Here is a 27,398-nt window from a genome sequence, read left to right as displayed (position 1 = left end):
CAAGCATTTTTGATAATATTTTTTTCTGTAAAACCTCAAAAGCTTCTTTTAATATATTGTTGAACTGTTTTGAATGACAAATGTTGTTTGAAAATCCTTTGTGCGAAAGCTGTCACTGCTGTACTGCAAGTTCATTTATGTGTGAACCCCACTTCTCTTGGTTTTTGGTTGAGATGAGCTCTGAAGTGTCAGGACCATCAAGAGAAAAATCAAATGACTCTCTCCCATTCTACAACCAGCTTAGATGTCACCAGCTAGCACGCAGATCATCAAGAACATGGTGATCCACAGTTATTATGCAGATGGCCAGGCTATTGTTTTTGGAATTCCTCACACTGTAGCCACTGCAGTCTGAAAACAAACAGGTGGGTCAGATTGTTCTGGGCCTGTATAGTGATTCCTTTGCCTCACAGGTGATTCAGTCCCTCACAGAGCCAATTTTCTGGATTCTCTGGACTAGTCTACTGATTGTTGAAGTGGAACATTTCTCTCACAGTCAGGCCACCTTCAGTTGCACTGATACCAACCACATGGTCTTCAGTTCTCAGGTGGGAAATGGTTGACTCTTACACTGTTTAATTAATCACAATCTTGCCTTTTACAATTGTCATTTACACAGATTCTTACATTCATTTTGATTCAAATTGCAAACTGAGCACCTGTTTTTTATGAAATCACATAGCTTGATTCCAACATTTTGCCCTCCAAGAACTATTCAAGCAACATATGTACTCGCTTTTTAAAATGTAAATAACTTTATGTTTGTGTCCAATGAGATACTGAAGTAAAACAGTTCCATGTTCATTGTGCATCAGTACTTATTAAATGCCTTCAAATATAAAATGAGTGTGGAGAAGAAATAAAGCTTAGTGTCTGTTTCTTGATAATTCAACAATTTTTCATTGTGCAACTTTATGCCCGTGTTATGTGTTATTGTTGTGTTAATCTTTGTGCTCTGATCACCCAAAATGTATCAACAAACTGCACATCAGTTTATAGTCATCAACTGACATTTTGTGCCATAGATATCTTATTATTTATCATTGGTATTTTGCCTCTCGTGAATATGCTTTAGAAACATTCCAATTCTGAGAACAGCTAAATTAAAAGGGAACTGCTGTCCCAATTTCTCAGTGTGGATCATGAAGTTGCCCCTTCTCTCAACTTAAAGTAGATCTTTTGCCTCCTGGTTGATACAAACTTAGGCAAAATGCACAACTTACTATAGATTTTGCAGTCATTATAGGATCAATTCCAAGTCTATTACAACAATTCATTTGAGACAAAAACACTTAAACTGAAAATGACAATAATATATATACATACAAACTTTGGAATCTATTGTAAAAATCATTGTCTCATAACAATACAGCAACAAAATCTTCCTTCTACCATGTTCAAATTGAGGAAGAGAATGAGGATATTTCTTTCGTTTTTCTTTCTTCTGGAAAAATGTAACAATAGTTATCAGGAAGGCAATAACATGGTTGTTCAACAATAATTAACGGAATCCCCCCTCTGCCCTAAATCTACAGAAATGAAGGCAGTTCAGCCCTTAAGCCCATTGGTGACATAATTAAACCATTCAATCTAAGTGTTTAATATCAATACTGGTATCCCCCTCCCTTACCTCAAAAAGACTTGCTCCTGTACCCAGGCACTGTCCAGAGGAGAGTGGGTTCTCTCCGAGCACCCCCCCTCTTCAGTGCCGCGCTGCTGTGTGGGGGGTGGGGGGAGTGTTCGGGAGAGAGGAGAGAGAGCAGTGCTCAGTCTGGAGCCTCAGTGGCTGAGTGCAGAGACAGCGCACAAGAGAGACAGAGTGTCCCACAGAAGAAGAGCTGGGGGAAGCGAGGAAGCAGAGAGTGGCCAGACAGCAGCCTTGCGAGTGAGCGTGGCAGTGAGTAAAACTCTTAAAAATAACTCCAGAAATGCTCTGAGTGCATGATGGCAGATGTTAAAACACATTTGGCATGTCCACACAGCATAACGGCGTATTCTTATGAAGGATAATCAAAGAAGACAGACACGGGGGACAAGCGAGTGAAGTGCAAAGCATTTTGGAAGAGCAGCTGTTTTCTAATTTAAAAATTAATACAACAGCACAGCAGGGGGTCTTTTAAACCAGATCAAATCATTTCTCTCCATTTTCTGAAAGTCACTGTAAAAATATTTAAAGGCGCATATCTGGCAAGGTTTCCTGTGACTATTGAAGAGTTTGGATGTCTGAAAGGTGTTTCAAAAATATCACCTAAACACAGTGTTGGTTGAAGAATTGTCTGTACTTTTACTTTTATTTTGTTTTGGAAAAAACTGGAGCAATTTTCAGAGCAAAAACATCTGTAAGGAGGCTAGTAATATAATCAAATTATCTGCTTTAAGAGCAGAATGCACAGAAACAGATCCCCTCAAACCCTTTAATTGTTTTGCAACAAATTTACTGTGTTGAATAGTCCTGATTTCAACTTATCTGCCAATGTTTTAAAGGATACAGAGTAATCCATGGAGCGTGTCAAAGGTCAGGGAGGGAAGACTGTTGGAAGCAGGAAAACAACAACATATTATGTCTTCTTTAGCGAATTTCAAAACCACAATTATTGAAGTTATTTGTAGGAGATAGAACTGGACGGCACTGAATAAAAAAAATCTATAGACACTAAAACCACAAACTTCCAGTGTGAACCGGGATAGGAATTTCCCAGTGAGGACAGAAAATACAAAAAGAGATTCCTTTTCTTGGCAGACTGCAGACACACTTCTGCCCTCACTGTTCCCTGGGATGATACTGTCAATGATTTAATGTTTCAGCCCCTGCTTTGCCTGAAGGCACACTTGCTGTTGTCAGACAAAAGTTTAGGTCACTTGCAGAAATACTAGCCACAAAAGTTTGTTTATACAGCTTCCCCCCCAAAAAGAACACAGGAGCAAACGTTTTCTTTAGAAATGATCAGGTAGATTTTAAAATGCATGTTTTGACTATTTCTGATTGTCAGAAATTACAATCAGAAGAACAATTACAGAAGAAATCGTAGTGATGTTGAAGAAGATCTCCTGTTCAGCCTTTTACCTCTACATTTGTCCTGATGAACTCGCAGGAATAGCCATTTAAGATAGTTAATATAAAAAATAACTAGAACGCAGTTAACAGGGATTCTTTCTCACATTACCAAATCACGTTTCTGAAAATGTTTCTGTTACATTTTAGGTGTTGTTAATGACACCAGATAAATTATTCACAAACCAGCTGTTAACATTTCTAAACACACTTTAATAATAGTGGTATTAAAGAATTTAACACATGAAAACATTCTGAGGGTATGGGACTATTGATAGATGTATCAGGGCTTTCTTCATGTCTTAACAAATGGAATTTTCAACTCCTGTTGCTGTGGTATCACCATATTTGCCTGAGCAGGTCAGAAAAAAATAATACTAGCTTTTATGATAGGACAGCAGTCTTGCACATAAAACAAGAAACAGAATAGAAGTCTGAGCCAGGTTACATTACTGAGGTTTTGACTTGGAAACACCTTTATTGCTCTCACAGCTTCCAATTCAGAGAGTGTCTCTATATAGGTTACACAGCAATGCTGAGAAGAGTGAGAGTTTCTCTGACCTGCGGTCTTTGATTCACACTGAATCTCAGGAGAGGAGTTTTGTATTACCTTACGGATGGATATTCTGCAGTGTACAGAAATTTATGTATGGCTCTAAATAACCAAAATGTGTTGGCTTTGCCAAGGACCAATTTAGAAGATGCAAGAAGTGAAAACATAGCCCAGTGAAGGTTTGAAACAAGTTATAATTTGTTACAAAAAAGGCAATTACCGGAGAACACCCAAGAAGACACACACAAGGTGTATCCCTTACCTCTGCCCCTGTAGTGCTCTGAATCCAAGCGGTTTTGCAGGACGTTTTATAGCCTGAGTACAGCTACCATCACTCTCTGTTATTGTCATGACTGAGTGTGTACAAGCGACCATTGCATATGCATTAGAACTAAATATTTCCACACATGGCACAATGACTATTTCTGATAAGGTTATCCCCGCCTTTCAGTTATTCCAAAAATATCACATACTCAGGACAGATCAGGTCAGGGTCTACACAAATAAGTCGTGTTTACAAAAAACACCCCATCTACAAACATTGTGATGTCTGTGAAAGTGTTTTTTTAGCCATACTACTTTAAATATACAGGATAGTACTCATATGTTTACAGTGACTGTCAACATATTTTATGTTCCTGTAATGTAGCAGTACTGAGTACTTTCTCAGACAAGGACAACTCTGTCACACCTGCTGAAATTAACAAATTAAAATATGCTGTAGGGATGATCACCAAATAGTTTAGAAGGTGATATATCAGTGTATTTTGGTGTCAGATACATGTGACACTGTCCTAAAGTGAATAAAACATTCCTTTAAATGCTACCGCCACTAATATTATACTTACACTCCTAATACTACAGCTGATTCTAGCACTCTGTTGCGACTTATGCCAATGTTTCTACTGTTTTATATATTAAAACTACTACTTATAATAGCAAGATCACTGTTTCTGTTAAGACTGTTACTTTACTATGTACACTCAAAGTTTGTGCTGTGTCATAAGCTGCAATTCATTGAACTTTCATGAGCTTCTGTTATTTATAAATAAAACAGAAAAACCTTCCTGGAGCCTAATAAAATATCTGTTTAATAAACAGCTCTTCACTTGTGCCGCTGTAGTCCACAATGGTACTTGTATAAGTCTGGATTCAATGTAAGTGAAACACTTCATGGGGTGTCTTTGGGTAGGTCACTAGCTGATTTACAGAGGTGCAGATCTTGGTCAGTCTGTTGTGCAGACTTCAAAATGATAAAGATGGAAAGCAAACAGGAAACACTTAAGTAATGTTGTTTTTTGAAAAACACAGCCATAAGCCATAAACTTTGACTTTGACACACTGAAAAAAAACTGTGGAAAACAAATAGTAACATCTACAAATCATGTTAGTGATTTGGCTATTTGATCCCAGTGGTTCACTAATGCTTATTATGTGCTTATTTGTTTTAATTTAACTACAAATAAGATGACATTAGCAGCTCTTAAAATTGTTTATATCTGATACTTCACACCTTCCCTGCTGAGGAAAAGACCTTTTCCATTGCTGTGTATCTTTAAAACATTTTCAGTACCAGTTGATAGTTCACTTCAGCAGTCTTCTGAAAATTTACCAAAAAGAGGAATGACAATTCAGTTCAACTTGCTCATTTGGTTTCTAACAAGTGGCTTAAGTACAGGAAAGTGCATTGAAGACTGAGAACTGGAGGGATTTCATTTACACCTAGGGTTGTGGGAGCCTGGAACGAGTTATCCCAATAACGTGATAAAGCTGATACCCTGACCTCTGTGAAGAAGTGGTTGGCTGAGATCAATTAACTACTAGCACCTAATGCGCTGTTGGAATGAATAGCTGCCTCTCCTTTACAACCTTTCTTGCATTCTTAAAGTAATTGTTTTGCAATTTCAATAGCCTTTTCTTAAAGACTCCCAGTGAATCATCTTCCACAGTATTATTGGGTAGTTTGTTTCAGGCAGCCACAAGCCTTCACTTAAAAGAGCCCCAGATTTTGTGTTTCCAGAGCTGGTCTCATTTTCCACAGCTTCCTTTTCTGAGCTCGCAAGCGATTGTTTAGACTGATCTTGTATCTTTCAATCTTCTTCCCCAATTCTTTTTAGCAGAAGAAATCAGTACAAAGAGAGGTTAAAAAAATGTATAGATAAACTTCACAATATATTGCTGCTGTTTCTGGTACAGGTCTGTTGTTTTGCAGTGTGCACATCAAACACTGAGGGTGATTCTAAGCTGTGTTCACGTATGCCTGAGTAATTTTTGCCTCGGTACTTTGCAATAAATAATAATTGACTCAGCGTTCCTTCCGTGAGACTGCTGCATCAACCGACACCACTCAGTCCTTGCTAAGGACTTATAATGATTCATTGATTCAATAGGAAGGGTTTTATGAACTTTGGAAATAACAAAGCAGTCTAATGAAATATGGAAAGCAGAACAATTACGTTGTAAAATCCATTATGCTCTGGTGTCTACAAATGCCACATTGCATATCTGTTATATATGAGAGTGAGAGAAGCTAGTGTGATTTTGCATGGTAAGGTGCATTACAGTTATAAGATCAAAGCTACTGCCATTATATTTAACTATGTATCATTGCAGTAAATGATATGGCTTGCTTATTGCTATACTGTATATCCATCCATCTATCCATTTTATATCCGGTTCTTCCAATTCAGGGTCACAAGGAGCCTATCCTGGCAAGCAAAGGGCACAAGGCAGGATACACCCTGGACGGGACACCAGTCCATCACAGGGCACACACACAGGCACACTCACACCTTAGGCCAATTTTCCTAGAAGCCAATTAACCTATCAGTACGCTTTTTGGTGGGAGGAAACCGGAGCACCCAGAGGAAACCCATGTGAAGATGGGGAGAACATACAAACCCCACACAGAGAGGATGCCAGGTTCTGAATTGAAGCCAGGGCCCCAGCACTCCAAGGCAGCAATGCTAACCACTGTTCCACCATGCCACCCAAGATATTTATATATTGAATCTATTCATTGATTTATTTTTATAATGTATATGCGTATTATTAAATATTCCTGAGTTGAAAATGGGTATTTCTAGAGTCTTTCGATCTGATTGGGAACATACGGTACCAAGAATAAATTTCAGTTCTGAAAGGGAAGGTGTCAAAGAGTTAATGAAAGATGAAGCCCCCAGTGAGCCTTCCAACAGTTTTGTGAACCTCTTGCATCAGCCCTGGACTTTGTCGTGCCTGTGTCACCACTCTCTCAGAAACATGGCGCGGTTTTATCTCCTGAGCCCACTTCCTGCTTGTACAGCAAACACGGCGGCTCCTGAGCCGCCCAGTCAGAAGACAGGGGGCAAACAAGGGCCCTGTTGACTGTGCCTGAGTGAGGGCTGATTTCAAAGAGACAACGAGATATCGAATTTCCACACGCTGCAACAGCCTGGCGAAGCCTCTGGCACAGAAAGCAAAGTGTGGAGAGCATGAAGCACTCCATCCTTGCTCCTTTATTTTCTGAGTGAAGTACATCTCCTTGTTGACAGGATGAGATCCTGAGATTGGTTTTGCTGTGAGCAGTGACACAGAGGTCCTCCGGTTTGCCTAACTCGTACGTGAGAGAAATGTAGTCTTGAGGGAAAACAGATCAGAAAACGAACATTTGGACATTGTTTTGTAGTTACGGCTTCCGTAATTTTCACTTAAATTTCACTTCTGCAATTGTCACGGTAATTTGCATCTCTGTGAAAAATGCGTCCATCCATTTTCTAACCACTCAATCCAATTCAAGGTAATGAAACAGGATGCACCCTGGACGGCACGCTTATCTATCGCAGGGAAGACACAGACGCACACACTCACATCAGGGCCCATTTTTCCCATAAGCCAATTGGCCTAGCAGTATGCTTTTGTAGTGTGGGTGGAAACTGAAGCACAGATAGTACCCCAGTAAGTGAACCCAGGCTTCCAGTGCTGCAAGGTTGCAATGCTAACCACAGCACCACCGTGCCACACTTGCAGAAAGCCAAAATCCCAAAATGGGAAGAAAATGCAGAAAGTTATCAAGTGTGGTGTGTAATTCTTGATAGTTTAATTGAAGTTAAAATATCAGTTATCGGGGTAAGATAATTACCTGTGTAAGACTTTTTGAAAATAAGAAAATGCTCACCATGCTCATTAAGAAACCTTAACATTTAGCAAAAGTGAAGTTTTTAAGCCTTGTGATGTCGAAGTCTGAAGAAATAGATTTCTTCTCTTAAATTTTCTCATACCAAAGACTAGACACAGCTAGGTTTGCTTTTATGACTATATAATCAAATGACCAATCCTTTCATTATAAAAGATTAGAAAAATCAATCATTTTCTAAACAAGCTAATTTGAGATTTTTTTAAGAACTACTGATCAATTCATTTTATTATTATTTTTATGCCTAGGATAGGAACTTTACACTTTGCAAAATTTTGTAAGCAGAGATTGGTAAAGGCTGTTTTCTCTAAGCTTTCGTATTCTCTGCAATTGTGTTAGTATATACTGTAGATACTGCCTTCCCACCTACAGTACTTTACACTGTTGCATGGTGCTAGGAATCCTGACCCCTGCTGTGTATGTGTTGTAATTAACGTATCTGCTGAGCTTTTGTGATTTTAGTGACATACTATGGTGTAGGCAGTCTTGTACCTCTCTTGAACTGCTGTCGCAATTGTGTTTCTTAGCAACTAAGCCACCTCACATGTCAAGCAAAAAAACACAATCTAATATCAATATCAGAGTGTCTGCTGCTGCCTCATCCAGATATTGGGTTCCGTCCTGGCCTATGAGGTTTGTCTGTGTGGAGTTTACGCGTACTCCATTTTGCTTGGATTTTTGTTGGGTGATCCAGTTTCCTTCCACTACCCAGTGACAAGCTGGCTGGGTCTGCTTGGCTCTTCATAGTCCTGCCTTATGTCCAGTGCATCTGGGATGGATATATATTCATGAAAGAGACTGAGGTTTTAAAGCAAACCCTGAAGCAACTCTGATATTTAAGTACTGCAAAGCATTGCTGATCAAATCTCAATAATTTGAAATTGATACCATTGTTGCTGACAGTATTTCAGTTTATTCTGAATGGTGAAAACTTGTTATGTTATTTAGGACATTTTGTGTATTTATTAAACACGTTTTATAAGACCATCTGGTATTCTGGGACTATATTCTAGTCACCACGCTTTTTTAAGCCATAGTGATTTGTGTTTTTGTTTCTTAGAAACTGGTGTTTCTCAGAGGGCTGTGAGTTTATCTCTGGTATTTCTCATTCTTGGCTTTTGCAAGAAAATGACTTTTTTGGTTCTCTACAGAATGAATGAGTTACCATGGAACAAAAACAACTTCTCCTCTCAAGAGATTAGGAGCACTTGTGATTTTGTGGTGATTTCCAACCTGAATCTACAACCGACTAGAATGTTATGCTGGTCTTCATTAGGAGAAATTGATACCAATTGTGGAGCAGAGATTTGACTTTACTTTCTTTGCCAGGAAGATGGTGTGGAAACTCCCAGTTTTCTTCCTCTAAGGAGACAGTGTTTCTGTCTCCTGGACGGACAGGTGTACACTTCCTGCATTGTTAGAACGAAGCAGAAATCCTCAGTATCAGATTCTCAGATTTGTATTGTCCTTAAACTGCAGAAGCCACATAAAATGACTAGAACAAACAGCCTGGCCCCAGTGGACTCCCTGGGATCTTTCAGAAAACTGTGGGGTCACTCAGCTGCAAATAACTGAACAAGCAATATTACCCAAATAGCTTCAGAGCCTTTGTAACCTTCGTAAGCTGTTTTTTTCCCCAGTGTTGAAAGCAGTACGGATATGCCATTTTCTTTTAGTTGGATCTCTGGGGTTTATTCTGTTCATAGCAATCGCAGTGACAGGCCTCTGTTGTGCACCATTTACAGATAAGCTGTAGATGAGAAGAAGCCCCTGTTTTCTGCTCTTTATTTGCAGAATCAGGGCTTGGTTTTCACAGCACCCCTGCTTATCTCCTTGTGGTTGTGTGCAAAGCAGCAGAGCTGACAGGCAGGAACGTGCAGGCTCAGCAACCTCCGATTAATCTGACCAGCTTCCACCTGAAACAAGAGTAGCTTATTGCAACTTATTCAGCAGGTTATAATCATGTCAAAATATTATAAGAAACCATATTATGCCTGTCTGTCCACTTTCACAATCAGCCCATTGAAAAGCTAGGAGGTGCCGGAGTCAGGGGGTCCCAATCACATGAGGATTTTATCTTTTAGTTTAGTCTCAATGGCAATGAACTCAATCTGATATAAACATTTAAATAGGTTTTTACAAGGTACGTATTTGAGGTACACTTTCTCACATACCAGAATAAAAGTATTAATATATAACCTGCAATATTGACCAGTAATTGACCAATTTTCGATGTTCTTGCTTTCATCAGCTTTCATGTCAGCAGAGAAACCTCTCCAGGTTGCAGTACAGGGGGCATAGTGCCTCCCTGTTGTCAGAACTTAGTATTGAACAGGAAATGACCCATATTTTTCTGTTAAACAATAATATTCACTAGGTTTATTCCTCCACAGGCCCAGTCTAAGGAGTGGAGAAAGGTTTTCAGGCCAAGAGAAAAATATCCACCCATCTTCTAACCACTTCATTCAATAGAGGGTCTGGGGAGCATGACCCAGCAAGCAACAGGTGCAAGGCAGGATGGGTTCTCACCTACATGAACACAGGTGGCACAGGTGGTGGTTGGCTTCTGGAAAAATTGGCCCTGGTGTGAGTGTGTATATGTCTATGTGACTGCCCTGCAATGGCCTGACATCCCATCCAGGGTGTCTCCTGCCTTGTGTCTGTTGCTTGCTTCAAATGTGACCCTGCATTTGAAGGAGAGGTTAGAAAACGGATGGACGGAAGTGAAGAAACGGAGTTATAGTGCTCATACGCATTCATAATTTACACTACTAGGTTTAGCATATCTTTGAGATACAAAACAAAACCCATTGGAGACATTTCACAGAGAGCTAGGGAGCACATGTATTCTCAACGAATAAACTAGCAAACTAATAATGAAAACTAACGTTTACAATGATATACTCAACACTGATTGATCATCTCAGAATATTGTTGCATTTGGGACATTCAAGGCACAAAATTCCAGTAAACAGAGAGGCCTGACTGTCTATTTAGAACACAGTGTGTGTGTGGGGCTTCCCAGTAGAGTGACTATCTGAGTTGCTCTCTTGTTAAACATCAGCCAGGGAATGAGCAGGTCAGGACAAACACTGTCAGAGTAAACACAGTGAAAGGAGTCTGGCGGACACACAGGCCCCCACTCTGGCTCTGGAAGAGCTAACCTGCTCTGAGACTGACAGAGCTGACCTGTCCCGTCCACCATGGGAGGTAATTAACTTGTGATGAGCCGGGGAAAGATGTCTGAAATGCTTTTCTGCTCTTATACATCAGGGAAAACCCCTTACTCCTCTGCGACAGTGAGCTGTGCTTCTCTGCTGAACTTCATAGCCTAGACTTTGGCAGCAAGTGAGAGCGTCAAAGAGAGAGAATTTGCTTCAAGTTGTTTGTGGCTTTGTTTAGCCATAATTATTGGAAAGTTGTTGAACAAAGCTAGGATATAAAATCTAGAATGTTGCCATTTTCTCAAACTTGGATTTAGCTTGTGCAATTCAGTCCTTTTTTTCTTTAAAGACAATCATTTAAGTTATTCCCTCTAAGAGCACTAAATAGCCCAAACTGTCTTGTGTTAAGAGGTGTGTGTGTGTGTGTTGCAGAAGGTGGTCACTTGAATGTGAATAACTGACAAATAACACAGTAACTATGAGAGACCATGAGAATTCATGTGAGCACCAGTACATCCATGTCTTTGATCCTTTTTGAAAAAGTTATCAACAAAATGGCTGCAAACATAAGAGATCTGGAGATAAGAGAGGAGGAAGATACCGCTGTGCTCCACCCCCATGAAAATCAAACTCAAAGAGCTCTATCGTTGCCAAACCGATAACGAAAACATTTAATCGTTAAAATTAAATTTAAACATGCTTCACGACTTTTGGCCTTGAAGTGCTACTCTCCTGTCTCTCCAGCAGCGGGCGACTTCTCTGCCTGACTGAGTCATTGTGACTCCCCTCTGCACTGAGCACAATTTGGTGTACGGCTGCTGCTCTTTAAAAACATAAAAAGGGTTACAAACCTGAGAAGGTCATTCACTTTGTCTGGCTTGTTTAGTTGCTAGCAGCCAACTGATACAAGGATGTCATCCAACCATCCAACCATTGTACGAAACAACGGTTTTGGCTTCAACCACATGGGTGGGTAACTTGACTCAGGCTCCCACAAACCTTTCTGGAAATGTATACTTGGCTTTAGCATTTCTTGCTTTTTATGTTTCTAAGTGATACTTGTATCTGTAGAGTGGCTTTCCACCTCTCTATTTAGGATTACCATGGTTTTCTACCCCCCCCACTGTGTTTTTACCACTGTACACTGTAGCCCATGATAGGAACAGCCAGCCTCACTTGTATGTAAAGCAATGCACTTTGGTGACTTTTTCCACAGTTGTTCAGTATGAAGAATGAATGGGATTTGGGGCCTCATCACTGCGTCAGAAGAGAGAAATAATCGTGTCTCGTGACTGAAAGATCAATCCAGGTTGAGCGTGTGGCCTCCTGCACTCTGGAGGTCTTCCCTCTGCCCTAAGACACTTCCTGGCAGTGTCTGAACCCCAGGCCAGGCCGGACGTGTTGTGAATTGAGGCAGTGCTCTCAGATCACAGTTCTCTTCCAGCTTCGGGCCCTTGTCAGAACATGCTCCTGCCAGCGATCGGCGCTGGTGATGCTCTCTTTGCACTCTGGCCTCTGGGAGACTCAGAGGGGCGCTCTGCTGTTTCACAGCTGGAGGAGGCGGTGCAGGGGGCAGAGCCGCCCTCATCATTTTTTCTTCTGCAAGCATCTGACTGGCCTCCCTTTTGTCATCTCTCACACCACAGAACGGATCATCAGATTGCCTCCTGTGAGCCACCTCTCCTACTGTGGCCTTCCAATACTTGCAAGATGCAGAAAACTGAATAGTCTCCCTCCTGCCACCTCTCACACTACACAAATCTGATCAGCCTCCTCATCCTGACCTCTTGGGATGAGCCCATCATTCGTCTTCATATATTCTTTATATACATGTGAAATACATCTACATACTTTCTTTTTAGGACAAAACCATTCTTTAGCTTGATTAACTGTGGGAATCATCTGACTCCGTTGACTCTGTTGCACACTTTCCTAAATTCAATGCTAGCTGGTTACTGCTGCCAATATCTGCATATTCTTAAAAGAAATGACATACCTGTGTGTTTTTGTGTGTAACCTTGAATATATGGCTCTGCTCCATGTATCTTTACAATACACTTGCTTATTATTGCAACTGTGCAGATATTCTCTGCCCCTCTTTCCAGATCCCTTGACCAATACGCTGCCTGAATGAGAGAGTGGGGGGAGCCAGACGTCAGCATGGCTGCCAACAGCTATCTGGCAGTGCCTGATGGGTACGGCATGTCAGAGCCCCTGCCGTATTACGGTAAGATAATCATGCAGCTCAGGGAAAGAAGTGTTCTCTTCTTTGATGCAGAGGGATTTGTCATAATTTCTGTTTTCCCAAATAATGCCTTTTAACAGGATTTCAAGTGCAAGGTATTCCAAGTAATGGAAATGAACTTGTTTTAAAACATGTCTGAACGTTAAAGCATGTGAAGAGAAGCATTCGGTACGATTGTTCAGACGGTTTTTAATGGTGATGAATTGGAATGGAAATTATTTTAGTCATTTTGTAAAAGGGATACTTAACCTGTAAAACAACTGTGAATCTATTTGCCTCTCTGAGGAGAAGGGGTCTCTCACACTTGGTAATAATATACATTTTTATTTAAATCTGTGCTTCTTTGTCACACCTTATAACCCGCCCAACATTCCCTATAAGATTTAAAGCCAATATTAAACTGAATTCTGGGGTGACAGATGCCCATTTAGGTGTCATCACCTGGGGTTCTCATTCCAAAGAGTGACAAATTGCATTAAGCCCTTGACCCTGATATGAACTATCAGTACCCGATGCGTTAATTTGTGCTGAATTAATTGGCTCTTATCTTGGCAGCCCAATGTTTCCCAGTATGAGAATCAAGCCCCGACAGTGCAAGTGTTTATATAGAGCTAATGCCGTTTACAAACACTGATATTGGAGCATAATCACACAGGGGAGCCCACAGGAAGTTTCCTCTGTGGAGAGGAAACATCTGTTCAATGAGCGCCTGTCGGAGATGAGAGCTAAATACAGGCACTCCAGGATCAGGACCTGGAGCCGAAGCTCTGCTTTGACAGCATGCAGGTAGCAATCAGGTACACAGTTGCTCTTGGTCTGGTCATTACAAGAGATGGAATTCCATGAAATCCATTCATTTTCTAACCATTTCATCCAGTACAGGGTCACAGGGATCTCGGCAGGCAATGGTTGCAAGACAGGATACACCTTAGACAGGACACCAGTCCATTGCAGGGCACAGACACACACTCACAGCAGGACCATTTTTCCAGAAGTCAATTAACTTACCAGTATGTTTTTGACAATGGGAGAAAACCAGAGCACCCGGAGGAAACATGTGAACACTGGGAGAACATGGAAACTCCATGCAGAGGACATGATTCAAGTACTCAAAATCCTCAAAAACTAAAAGGTGCAAGTCAACTTTTAGTGCACCTCTTCAGTATCAAACATGAAACATGAGCCAGAGGACAACTATGGAAACTAAGGAGAAGTTCATTTTTTGTAATTATGAAAGCCACTTTTTTTTTTACACAAAGTGTTGTGGGAGTATGGAACAAGTTACCCAGCTATATTGTTAAAGCTGATACCCTGGTTCCTTTCAGAAAAATGCTTGATGACACCATTGGATCAATGAGTTACTAGTAACCAAACAAACTAGATAGGTTACAAAAAGAGTGGAGCCATTCAACCTTTCTTATAAATATGATTCCAACTTGCAGAAAAAGAACCAAAAGTAATTTAATTGCTGAGTCTACACAAAATTAAGAATGCTGATTATGGGATTGTTTAAACAGTGTCATTCCCAGCCTTTTCTATACATCAAAATTTGAAACCTATCAGGAGTGATTTAGAAAACTGCTGGATAGCAAAAATGCTAAACAAAGTCAAAACAGAGATATATCTACTAAATATCTTGGAAATATCACACATATAAAATATTATTTCTGTAACTAATATCGGAGTGCAGAAAACCATTAAAATCAAAACACTTGTGAAATTAAGGACTTAAACTAATAAAAACATTTGTTGAAAATCAATGTTAACCCACAACAGAGATCTCCAACCCTGGTGTAGCAGGTTTTGTAGGTAGTTTTTAAATAATAATTTTCAGAACATTTTGACTGAGATGAATTGAATTAAACAGACGAGAAAATTGTTTCACTTCAGAAGAGCTCTGTAGGATTTAACACTCAGTGATGACCTGAATGACTAATTGGATCAGCAATCTTACTTATGAAGAGTGAACATGCTTTCCAGATGTTGATCTCTTCTCCTTGACCACTTAAAAATCCTGCAGGACAGTGGATTTCTAGGACCAGCTCAGCAGTCCTCTGGTCAGGGAAGAATGTATCTCTAGCACTGACTAGCCTCTTTAAGGCTTTATGCACAGAAGGATGATTTCTCTCCTGGATTTCATTCCAACTTGAACTCTGCTACAGCTGATAGCAATTAAGTACATAATCACCCCAATTAAGTAAGCTCATCTGGAACATAAACACATGGGACTTTAAAATATATTAGAGCTATTGTCTTTACTCCTGGTCATGGACTTTCCCTGTATCTTTTGGTTTTTGTACCAACTGAATTCTTAACCACTGAAACCAATTTGAATTTCGGAAGCTAATTGAAGGTTTTTAAAATATCTGGTTTCAAAAATACTTTGCCTCCATTGTAAAAAAAAACAGCAGTAAAAATATTACCCATTCACTCTTCATCCTGCTCATTAAGTGGTTACTACTTTATTTCCGTCTCTTAGATCTTAATAGGTGGGTGACTAATGATTGCTGTCCAAATACAGGTAGGAATGGATGTTTATAGTGATTCAGAGGCCCAGTTGCTTACATTCCACAAATGTAATTTTAAGAAGCTGTGAAACCAGAATTTTGCTGAAGGACGATACTAATTACTAAGCCCATCCAACTTCTTTATATTCTTAAAATATTATGTTATATTGGAATATATGTTGATTGGAACTGGAAGAAGTTGGTCCAAGTGAGGAGTCAATCATGGTGCTAAGAGCGCAGATGGACTAAAAACCTGTAGACATGCTGACCTTCCAGGACCAGGATTAGAAACCCCTGATTTCACCTGGTTCAGATTTCACTGGAGATTGCTCCGTGAGCTCCTAATTCACTGTGTAAGGAGGCTCTACCTTTTTCTCTAAGCTAGCATTATTTAATCTTCCACTTCCGCCCTGTTGTGATGTTATTATGTTTAGAAAGATGGAAGGAGATAATAATGGCAGTAACAAGGAGGGGGGAGATTGGAATTGGCTTTACCAAGAAAGGAAGAAAACACTTCTCATGCTCCTGTCTGCAATGGGACAGAGCACCACCCGATTCACACGTGCCAATTGAGGGAGACTCCTGTGTGATCCAAGTAGTAGAAAATGAACCCTATAGAAAAAAAAAATCAAATGTTTGAGCAACGCTCTGAGTTCACTCTGACCAGGATTGCCTGAGAGTCAAGGTACAGTTGACACAGTGCCACAGGGCCTGCGTGGGCTGGAGTCAGTCAGGTTTGTCTCAATGTCCTTGGTTACTCTCAGTGACGGCTGCATCAGTCTTCTGTCCTCCTCAGAGGTAGGGAGGTCGAGGTAGTGCGCTATGTGGATTCACCATTTGAGATTCCAAGTTGGGGAGGTGTGGAAGGGCATGTATAAGAAAAAAAACTTGACTTCATTTAAGAAGGTGCAATTGTTTTCACTGAACAAACAAGTTGTTTTCACTGAACGAGAAATGAGAGTTTTTAGAATAACAAATATCTTACTGCTTGTTACCCAAGTGCTGCTTAATTCACTAGAATGCCTGGAGTGCTGCTCCATTCAGCTGCCTCAATAGCTGATCACTGCAGGCAGGCAGTGTAAGGCAGTAAAGGCTAAGGAGCCTTCTGCTTCAGGCTCTGAAGCAGTCAGTGTAGTCTGTGAGCAGCCTGTGCATGATATAAATTTGTTGCACTCTAAAATATTTGGAAACACTGTGCTTATTTGACTATTCACTATGCAGGGCCACGCTTCTTTTATTCGGAGACATGAGCCTCCGTTGCCTTCCTGGTGTCTTTGTGATTAGCCCATTTGCACGTACCCGGGATTAATGAATGCATTGCTGCAATTCAAGTAAACCTTATTTACGATTCCTTTACAGTCCATTTTAAAATTCAACATTTTGCTATTGTGCCAAGACGCCTGAAAGAGACTGAATATCTTAGGTCGGACTGAAGGCAGAAATGATAGTAGGATTTAATAGTGTGACCAGACTGTTAGAACTTCAGGTAAGGAGAATATTACGACTAGCAGTCAATATTATGACATCACCTGCCAAACTACCAAATTACAACTAAGAATCTGCATAAGATATTGATCAGTTAGAACATGTATTAACCTGGATAGAAGAAACTGCAGCAGAGAATGTGTCCTGCAGACATTTTACTGCAGACTGCTAGATATTTTTGCCATGTCAGGAGTCACAGCTGCACATACTCTAGGCAATCTGCCATGTATTGGTATCTGAATAGGTCCATTTAGTCCTTATCATGTTGTATAGCTTTTTTATGCTGGTTGTACAGTTGTACTGTTTAAGCTTATGGGTGGCATGATGGTGCAGTGGTAAGCTTTGCTTCCCTGTAGCTCTGGGTCCCTGGGTTCCATTCCTGAGATGCTGTCTGCATGGAGTTTGTATTTTCTCCCCTTGTTTGCATGGGTTTCTTATGGGTGCTCTGGTCTTCCTCCCACATTCCAAAGAAATATTGGTAGGTTAATTGGTTTCTAAAATTTGCCCGGACGTCCCATCCAGGGTATGTCCTGCCTTGCGCCCATTGCTTGCTGGGATAGGCCTGTCCTGTGGCCCTGAAGGGAATGAAGTGGTTTGAAAACTGATGGATGGGTGTTTAAGCTCATCCCAGGAAATTACTGAAGGTCCAGGGCTACTGTACTTGCGAGACTGTCCCTAGCTGTGAAAGTGAGAGTCAGGAAAGGGAAGAGTTGGCGGTTGGTTTCCTTGAGGCATCCTTAAGGCCTTTTGCCAATGATGTCATCGCTTTGCTCTCTGCAGTTCTGATCTGCGATCCCGATCAGTGTGAACGCTGTCCCCTCCAGCACAAGCCCTGTCCCTCTTTTCACACGGGCGGAGTCCCCCACTCCGCATGCTGTTAAAACACAGTTCCAGCCAACCAGCTGCATCCTGTTTTTGAAGTCCAACCAGTTCAAAGGTCACTGCGGTCCATTCAATGGCGTCTCGGTGGCCTCGTAAAAGGAAAATACTAAAAAGAAAGGGCTGCGAGAATTACATTCCTGCTCCGTTGTACGTGCGAGGTCTCTCTGACAGTAGGCCAACACGTCCCAGCTGTGTCCAGATGCTCAGTATGTTGAGAGCAGACCCTTGTCTCCTGGCCAGAGAGATGACTGGTCAGCAGTAAGTTATCAGCTGGAGTTTCGCTCTTCCATCCTTCAAGCCTTGATTAAAGCTTGATCTGCACATGTATAGCTCTACAAATAATGCTGGCACTGTAACAGGGAATTGTTCAGTCAGTATTAAATTTTGGAGACAGGCATTACTTCAGCAGCTGCGAGTGATGTCAGGCAAACAGCAACCCTGAGAAAACATGCCGGCATGAAGAAATCCTGACACGTTGAGCCGAAAAATTACTCTTCTAACTCTAGGAGATATGGAAACCCTCTGCTGACTCTTTCTTTCCTTGGCAGATGTGCTGTCAGACCCTCTGAGCTACTCCCTCCAGGAGAATGACCTCCAGCTGCCTTCCTACAGCCAGTACTCCAATCTACAGTTCTCATCCATGCCACAGGGGGCGCCTTCCCCACAAGCCTGCTACCCGCCTTACTCCTACAGCCCTCAGGGCCCGGAAGGACCTTATCCACCTGGGAGCTGCGAACTGGGTCGACCTCCCTGCATGCTGCCCACTGAGATGGAGTCCAGCCTCCCTGGGCTACCCTTGCTGAAAAGGGCACGGCTGGGCTCTGGCGCGCTGAGGCTGCGTGGGCAGGATGAGCTGTGTGTGGTGTGTGGGGACAAGGCCTCAGGGTACCACTACAATGCCCTTACCTGTGAGGGCTGCAAAGGTAAGGCCCTCACTGTCTAGAGAAGGGACCCGCTGCCCTTGCCCTGACAGGGTGCATCACAGGGGTTCTCAATCCTGGTCCTTATGGGCTTTTCTTCCAGAGGTCCCGTTCTTGAAGCTTAAGGGCCACAGAACAGCAGGTTATCTATGTCTTTGTGGTCATCACTAGCTTGATACCTGTGGACAACAGTTATAATTATTACAATCACAATCATTCATTGACAGGTTACCCAGATCACTTTAATGAGCCTCCACAGGTTTTCACCTGGTGATGATTAAAAAGAGGCCAAGACAACCTGCCGGAGGGCAAGTCTTGAGTTCTCAACTTGAACAACAGCAGTCAGCTAGCCTAGTACTGCCTGGGACAGTGAGACACAATCTCCTGAGTTGCCTGAGAGTGAGAGAAATTCATTTGTAATCAGAGCAATGAAACAAGATAATATTGCTGATTGATAACTGTCGGGGAGCACAACAAAAGTACAGTCTCCTTTAACATAAAAAAAACGTTTTCATAGTTATTAATATATTATTATTGTTTTGACATGGTTGATTTTTTAAAATTTGGTATTTATCTTCTTCTAATCAAAAAACAATGTCACGTGTGTCGACAGTATTTAACAGTATGGACTGGCAAAACCCTGTAATTCTGTCTGCCGCCTCAAGATGGCACTAGAGCCTTGCAGCAGGTCATGTGGGTCATCATTAAAACAACTGTGTCTCCAGAGCCTGAGGAGCTGCAGTGATGTGTGTACTGGACACAGACAAGGCTGTGTCTGATCCCGGCTCCTGTTCTCTTTCTGCAGGATTCTTCCGGCGCAGCATCACCAAGAAGGCGGTGTACAAATGCAAGAGTGGCGGGGGCTGCGAGATGGACATGTACATGCGCAGGAAGTGCCAGGAGTGCCGGCTGAAGAAGTGCCGTGCTGTGGGCATGCTGGCGGAGTGTGAGTGCTCACCGCCCAACGCTATAGCGCGGTCTGCTCTCAGGGGCTGGAGGCTTTGTACCCTTGAGCTGGGGACCCACTTTTGCACACCTTGATGTCTCAAAGCAAAAACAAACTGCAAAAATGGCGTCCTGATCAAATTCCCCCCCGGTCTTTACCAATCATGGCCTCCTTATAATCCCTATCTATCAGTTGGCTTCATCACTCTGCTCTCCTCCCCACTGATAGCTGGTGTGTGGCGAGTGTACTGGCACACTAAGGCTGCTGTTGCATCATCCCGGTGGGGCTGCACACTGGTGGTGGTGGAGGGCAGTCCCCATTATCTGTAACGCGCTTTGAATGGAGTGTCCAGAAAAGTGCTATATAAGTGTAAGCAATAATTTGTAAATGCTGTGTGTGCGCAAATCTGAGCAAACAGCTTGCTTAATCCTGGTGTGCTGACAAGAAGCTGTCTGATGAAGACCGACAGTGGTTTCCTGGGACAGTGAGAAAAACACACAGTGCTAAAATATGAATGTCATTCTCCCCAGTATGACATGCAATAGGTTTTGAAACTCTACTGAGAAAATCAATGTACTGCACCATCTCAGAGGGCAATTGGCCAGAATGAAGGTATTATTGACATCTCTGAATTAATAAATATGCTGTAGACATTACTTACATCATGTGTGTAGAAGTATAGTTATCAAAGCAGACTGGCTGTGCAAATGACCCCAGAGTAAATGAGCAATAAACAGAGAACGGTTTGGTACTCTGGTCTGGTCTGACTGTATTTTCCCATTGCTTGCTGGTTCTCAGTAAATGATGTCTGCAATTTTTTTAACATTAACAGCAGCAAACGAGAATCTTGCACAACATGTGTGGTTATGAATCATTTTAACACTTCTCATTCTGTCCTTTCTGGCAAGTGAGCCTACTAAGTGTTTTGTACAAGTGAGGTGCTGATAAAACCTGGCGACAGAGGATGAAAGACGTTGGATATAAGAAGTGTCTTTATAACGTCCGATAGTGATATGTCATCTTTCAGCCATGTTTGGTGGGTCCTCTCTAGGCCTGCTGACAGAGGTACAGTGTCAATCCAAGAGGCTACGCAAGAGTGCCAAGCAGGGCTCGGACATACTGTGTGCCATCAAGCAGGAGGAGGACGAGGGCACAGAGAGCCGACAGGTCTCCTCCACCAGCAGGCTGCCAGGCCAGGTATCCAGCCCTTCTGGCTTAAATCCAGTCTCCCGTAACAACCATGATGAGGTTATCCTTGTGAAAATGTACCATGGGCAAATGTGCTGGGTAAATATGCCTTGAGCTTCTGTTTCAACCATGCTTGAATCGTGCATATACAGCAGGGTCTTGACATCTGCAAATTCAACATTCCCAGATTTGCTTATTCGTTATTAGGTCTGGCTGATGGGGTCTTGGATGGAAGAAGAGTAGAGCAGGATGAAACCAAGCAGAAGGTTGTTAAGCACAAGTTTCAGATCAGAAGCGCAACAGCCTAGCATCGTGAGATGAATCTAGCTTGTGAGGGAGCATCTCCCTGCCCTCTGCCCGAGTACCCACTACCCACCATCTGCATCTCAGCGTGGTCTTATTTTTTTATTGCAACGAGCGCTCCTGGTTGAATCGGCGGTGTTGGGAAAGACAGGCTGGAGATGACTTTACGGGCTCGCTGATGGATTTATAGCCCTTCTCAATGCATAGGACCGTGCTAATCAAGGTGACAGAGAGAGAAAGTACAGGCATCCGCTGGACATAGAGAAGGGATTCGTGTTGTTTATTTTAGATGATTACGATACGTTTGTGATTACTGTTCTTTTAGTTGATCAATGTTATTTGAATGAACTAATTAAGGCAGTATATTAATAATTTAACATATAAGGGAGGATTAGTTTTGTCTTTTAACCATACATACAATATATTGTAGTACATTATGCGATGGTATGGGGGTTGATATATTCAATGCACCGAACCCTTGAAACTCATGAATGTTAAGACCCTGCTGCTCTTCCCTTTGCCCTGGTTTCCTACACTTTGCATCCCGCTTCTTTACAACAGCACAGTAATGAGTCTGAGCACATGTTTGAGCCCTGTGGTGTTTCCTTTCTCTTTGCAGGGCAACACAGGGCTGACTCCTGAGGAGCAGAGGTTGCTAGATGGCATTGTTGAGGCTCATCGGAAGTACCGCGGGCAACAGGAGACACTGCCCAGCACGGTAGGGCACCCTTCCCTTAGCCTTTCACTCTCCTGACAGGCTGGCTTTGACCAATCCTGGTATTTTGTGTTTTGGAATTGCACTGTGTTTTCTCTTGTTGTCAGGTATGATTCAAACAGGCTTTATTTGTGCTAAAATCATTCTGTCAAAACATCAGTGACTTTGTGATAAATAAGGTCCTACTGAGCCCATAGGCAGGGGTAAATTCCCTGTAAATGAAGATTTTTAATGCATGAGAGACTGGGATCAAACTTGTCACAGCAACCAACTACGTAATAAACTGTATGTTTGATAGATGAGCCACATGGGCCTCTCTTGTGTGTAGCCTTTCCTTATGCTCTCACTCTCCTGCTTCCTGCTTAATGATGCTTGGGTGCTTTTGACTGACAGGGAGTCAGGGGGTGAAACGAGTATGTGCCAACTTCTAAGATTGCAGGACAAACTCATCTGTCTGTGTCTGAACTGTGAGTGGAGTTCATGTAGGGCAGAAGAACACCATTAGGGAAAACTGCACAGGATTTATTTAGGTCCCACTTCGATTAAAAGCGCAAGTAGAAAACAAATTAATGGACAGATATAAGGTCCTCACCTTATATATAACCTATAATTCATGTTGCTGACCCTATAGTCTCCTGGGAGGATCTCATACAAAACTGATTAGTGAGCCGCTGTTGTTTAGTCTCAGCTGATCATTGCTAAAATGGGGTTTCACCTGTGACGGGGTAGCTACACATCTAAGGAGAGTCTTGCACTCTGTGTACTGTCAACAGCTCAAGGTTAATGAACAACTTTTTCAATTTCAAGGCTAATCCACAAGGTTAATGAACAATTCCAGAAGTGGGAGATTGAGATCCCAAGATCAATTGGCCAATTAATAATGGCATAAAGAACTCCTGTGGTCTGTAACCTTTTTAATGTCCTTATGGTCCTAAAACTAAATTGTGGCCTTTTCTGGCATCTCCACAGGTCTTTGACATCCCAGATGCTGAGGAGGGCTTTGACAGGCTGGCAGGTCTGGCATCACCACAGTGCCATGCCTTGCTGCTGTTTGCCAGGAGTCTGCCTGGTAAGCCCCGCACTTAACTTCCTGTAGTCACCTTCTGTTGTTTTTTTTTCAGAAGAGAGAAGATAAATTTTAGTTTTACACTGAGCTTGGACATGTCAATTTCCCTGTATCTAATCTGTGATGGTTTCCTCTTTTTTTTGTCAGATCAATACAATAAGTCTGTCCTTCAATAACTGTTCATAGCCTGACTTTGGCGGCTCACATATCTTCTTCACATTTTCCACAGGGTTTGAGCTCCTAGACTGTGAGGATCAGAGTTCTCTGCTTAGGGGTTCCACAGTGGAGGTCATGTTCCTGCACTCAGCTCAGCATTTTAACCAGGGGCCGAAGAAGGCCACAACGGGTATGGGGCAGCTGCTGGAAGCTGAATGCAAAATTATTTTTCATTATCTTTAAGCATCAAGCCATGCTGATCCCAGGACTTTTGTTTTTAAACTAGAGAGGCTATTTAACTTCTGAAATAAACATTCCAAATCGCCAACAAATGCTGAGTAGAGTAAAGACTGTACTTAATAAAATTAAAATACAGGGAAGCAACTAAGAGCTCAGCTAGAGCAAAGGATCAAAAGGCACTGGAGTCCCAAAAGCAAGGGATAGATAAATTCCAATTTTATTTTAGCTTTCTTTCCTCTGATAACGTGTTTTCTTGTATTTACATTACCCTTGCACCTTCTGCAATCTTGATCGGTAACCAGAAATAAAACATGGCATGATGGACATGAATGTCAATGAAGAGGATGTGAGGATGAATTCAGGACCTAAACCCAGAAACACATCTTTGCATTAAGACTAGTGGGTGTCTGGAACAAGCAGCTCAGACATGCTGTATGAAGCTGAGATCTGCTTCCCTGAATCTTTCAGAAACCAGGTGGCTGAGTTCCTAAACTCACATACCAACTCTTTTAGCAGGTTGACAATCTCGATCGCCCTGCTTCTCTGTAGATTGTCCTCATCAGCAGTGGTTTGAACACTGAATGCTGCAATACCCCACTAATTATTTGAGATCAGCTCTGGTTTTCACCCCCCTATCCCCATAATCATCCCTGTTTTTCTGGACATAGCCAGATACTTGTGAAATGATGGTTAGAGATCATGCTCAGCACATCGTCAAATGTGTAAGCACATCATCAACAGGGATTCTCAGCCTTGGCCCTTGGGTTTCCGGTGTCTTAGTTTATTCACTATAGCATATTGTTTAAATTAAGACACCTGGTAAATATAAAGATTTGTGGAGTGCACTGCTTTCATTCTCTTCTATAGGTGTTTTAAGTGACATAGGTAGTGTTCATGGGCAGTGAACACAGGGTCATGTCAGTGGTTGTATGTGATGTGACTTTAAGTCTAGTGAGAGGTACCGCTCCATTCTTGGTTTCAGATCCCTTGTCCTGGCCGCTTTCAGCTGTGTATCCCTCTAGCTTGGAGCATTCACCCCTGTACTGGACACGTGGCCTGCGGTCTGGAACAGAAATCCCTGGGGCCACAGGTAACCAATCACCATCCTCAGAGACAGACAGACTAGTGGGAAAGGTATTCAGCCAGCTTGAGAGTGTGTCAGAAATGGTAATTAATATGGACCTTCGACACTAGCTAGCAGGGAGGATGAAGGGCAATCAAGACAAAGAGAAAATGGACAAAAAGGAAGAGCCCAAATGTCAGTCAGAGAGGGACACAGGAAATTGGTAATAGAGGATCTAAGAATAGACAAAAAGACCAGCATGCAGAAAGATTGCAGAGTTGGACAGCATGAAGTGCTGGAAGTCTGGACACACTCAGAAGGAAAGGGTGACAGTGATGTGTTACCTGATCTGGTGTGTGTATGTTTGTGTCTGCAGAAGTGACAGAGGATCTGTTGACCACAGTCCTTAGCTTCTTCCGCAGTATGGGTGTCCTGGGGGTGACCGAGTCAGAATATGCCCTCCTCACTGCCACTGCTGTGCTTTGCTCTGGTAAGTATCGCCCCCTTGTGGACGCCACTGTCAATTTCTGATTACTTCTGATCCCCCCTTCTACGGAATAAAGTTGCTTTTTAACGTGAAAAACACAGCTTAGATATAGTATAGGTTAAATCGCATTTTCCAATAACTATTTTGTAATATATATTTTATTTTGCCACCCACATGTGCACTACTGTACTTGAAAAGCTGATACATACATAATGTTTCTATACTTCTTCTTTAGCACAAGACCAGGATTTTCTTTGGCATTATTCTACATATTACTAATTTTGTGTAATTTATGTGGGAGTGGTAGTTCTTCACTCAATAACAAGTAGTAGCCAACCTAGCCAGCCAGCAGCCTTATCACCCTGCAATTCCTAACTAGTAACCCCCTGAAGCTCAGCAGGTATGAGCCTGGCCAGTACCTGGATGGGAGACCTCCTGGAAAAAAGGGTGCTCACCCTGTGGTCTGTGTGGGCCCAAATGCCCCAATATAGTGAAGGGACACTATACTGTAAAAAGGTGTTGTATTTCGGAAGAGACATGAAACCTCTGCGGTCATTAAAAATCCCAGGGTGTTTCTGAGTAGGTGTGTAACCCCAGCATCCTGGCCAAATTTTTACCTGGCCTTTACTACTCATGGCCTCCTAATCTATCAATCAGTTTCATCACTCTGTTCTCCTACCCACTGATAGCTGGTGTGTGGGGAGTGTACTGGTCACTATGGCTGCTGTTGCATCATCCAGGTGGGGCTGCACATCGGTGGTGGTGGAGGGGAGTCCCCATTACCTGTAAAGTGCTTTGAGTGGAGTGTCCAGAAAAGTGCTATATAAGTGTAAGGAATTATTATTATAGGTAACTATTATTATAAAACTCCGAGTTCCAAGTCCCTTTTCAAGCAGCTGGATTCAGAGCTGAAAAGAAAGACTGAGATATTGAGATCTGCACATTTTTCTCTCAAGGCCCAGTGCTATAGCCGGCTGCCTGCGCTCCCGAATTTCATTGGAAATTCCTGATTTCTGTAAGTGGGAGAGGTGAAGACTGATGGTCTGCCTCCCCCTTTCTCTGACCCCTCCTGTCAGATCGGCCCCTGCTTCGCGCCCCCACCCAGGTGGAGACCCTGCAGGAGCCCGTCCTAGAGCTGCTGGGAAGGGTGAGCGGCCTGTGCCACCCCAGGGACCCGCGGCGCTTTGCCCGGCTGCTGGGGCGCCTGACTGAACTGCGCACACTCCAGCACAACCACCTCCGCCTCCTGAGCCAACACCCCTGGGCACCCCAGGACTGGGCACCCCAAGACTGGCACCTGCACTGAGAGAAGAGTGGGGGGTGGGGCTGGTGATGGGAGGGAGGGCTGAGGTGCAGAGGTGGAGGAAGAGTGGGGGGAGAACAGAAGGCGAACACTGGAGTGAGAGAAGAAGAGAGAAGCAGAAAAGAGAAAGTATTGTAGACAGGTGGGATAAAGGAAGAGGAAGAGTATGAAAAGGTGAGGCGAAGAGAAGAGTTTAAAGGATTGGGGTGGGAATAAGGACAAAAGGGGAAAAGAGAGAGAGGGAGGAGGACACAGAGAAGACAGGGAATGTAGACATAATAACTGGTCTGTAGGTCTACCAGCATATGGATGTCACGCACAGTTCCTACATGCCAGGAGAGTCAGGATGTGCTCTCCCAGATCTACAAGGGGATTATCACGTGTGTTGTGTGGAATAGGAGCTCCAGCCCAACCCCTGTGCTGTGGTGAGTGCTGTGGACAGACTCTCCAACCAACGAGATTAGAAAACGAGGAAGTGTGTTTGGAAGAGGACTGGGGAACTGGAGAACGTTGCAGAGCTGAAATGTTGGCAGAGCAGCGAGTGGACGAGTGGCTGCTGGAGAGTGACACAAGCGCTGAGTGGACATCAAGGTCCTGGAATCCATCAGAGAGTCTCCGCTCTGACTCCCCAATGCTGCTGCATAAAGATGACTCAGCCAGTCACACCGAAACTTGATAGACGAGATCTCAGTTGGACCTGAATCTGCCCTGTTGTGTACTGACATTTGTTTTTCACTTGGCGTGTGCCACCTTCGGCCAGCCTAGTGCTCCCCACTTCCTTGACTCAAAGGAACATTTCCTGTGTGCTGGCTGAGCAGCAGTGTGGCATTGAAGTCACATGGGGCAAGACAGGAACACCTATATAATGCTTCATCAGAAAGGAATCATGGGGCCAATAGTAACACACATTGCAGGATTGCATTCATACCTGTATAGAGTTCATCATTTT

General features: G+C 42.6%; 1 protein-coding gene across 1 annotated transcript; it reads left to right on the top strand.

The window, feature by feature from the left end:
• Positions 1-1,799: 1,799 nt before the first annotated feature.
• nr1h5 (nuclear receptor subfamily 1, group H, member 5) lies at positions 1,800-26,571 on the top strand. The gene is made up of 11 exons (XM_088920053.1): positions 1,800-1,897; positions 13,049-13,170; positions 18,611-18,985; positions 19,788-19,928; positions 20,980-21,125; positions 22,039-22,137; positions 23,104-23,203; positions 23,430-23,546; positions 24,579-24,686; positions 25,036-25,149; positions 26,223-26,571. Exons 2-11 carry the CDS (start codon positions 13,074-13,076, stop codon positions 26,450-26,452), a joined length of 1,527 nt encoding a protein of 508 aa, XP_088776179.1. The 5' UTR covers positions 1,800-1,897; positions 13,049-13,073; the 3' UTR covers positions 26,453-26,571.
• The last annotated feature ends 827 nt before the right edge of the window (positions 26,572-27,398 follow it).

The sequence above is a fragment of the Atractosteus spatula genome, chromosome 7 (genome assembly GCF_055471065.1).
Source record: "Atractosteus spatula isolate fAtrSpa1 chromosome 7, fAtrSpa1.hap1, whole genome shotgun sequence".
NCBI lineage: Eukaryota > Metazoa > Chordata > Actinopteri > Semionotiformes > Lepisosteidae > Atractosteus > Atractosteus spatula.
Note: the sequence above shows the minus strand (reverse complement) of the source record. Positions and strands in the feature narration are given on the sequence as shown.

Coding starts and splice junctions, on each gene's coding strand:
- nr1h5 (XM_088920053.1), top strand. CDS start 13,074: ATGAGAGAGTGGGGGGAGCCAGACGTCAGCATGGCTGCCAACAGCTAT. Junction 13,171..18,610: donor AGAGCCCCTGCCGTATTACG/GTAAGATAATCA, acceptor TTTCCTTGGCAG/ATGTGCTGTCAGACCCTCTG. Junction 19,929..20,979: donor TGTGGGCATGCTGGCGGAGT/GTGAGTGCTCAC, acceptor GGTCCTCTCTAG/GCCTGCTGACAGAGGTACAG.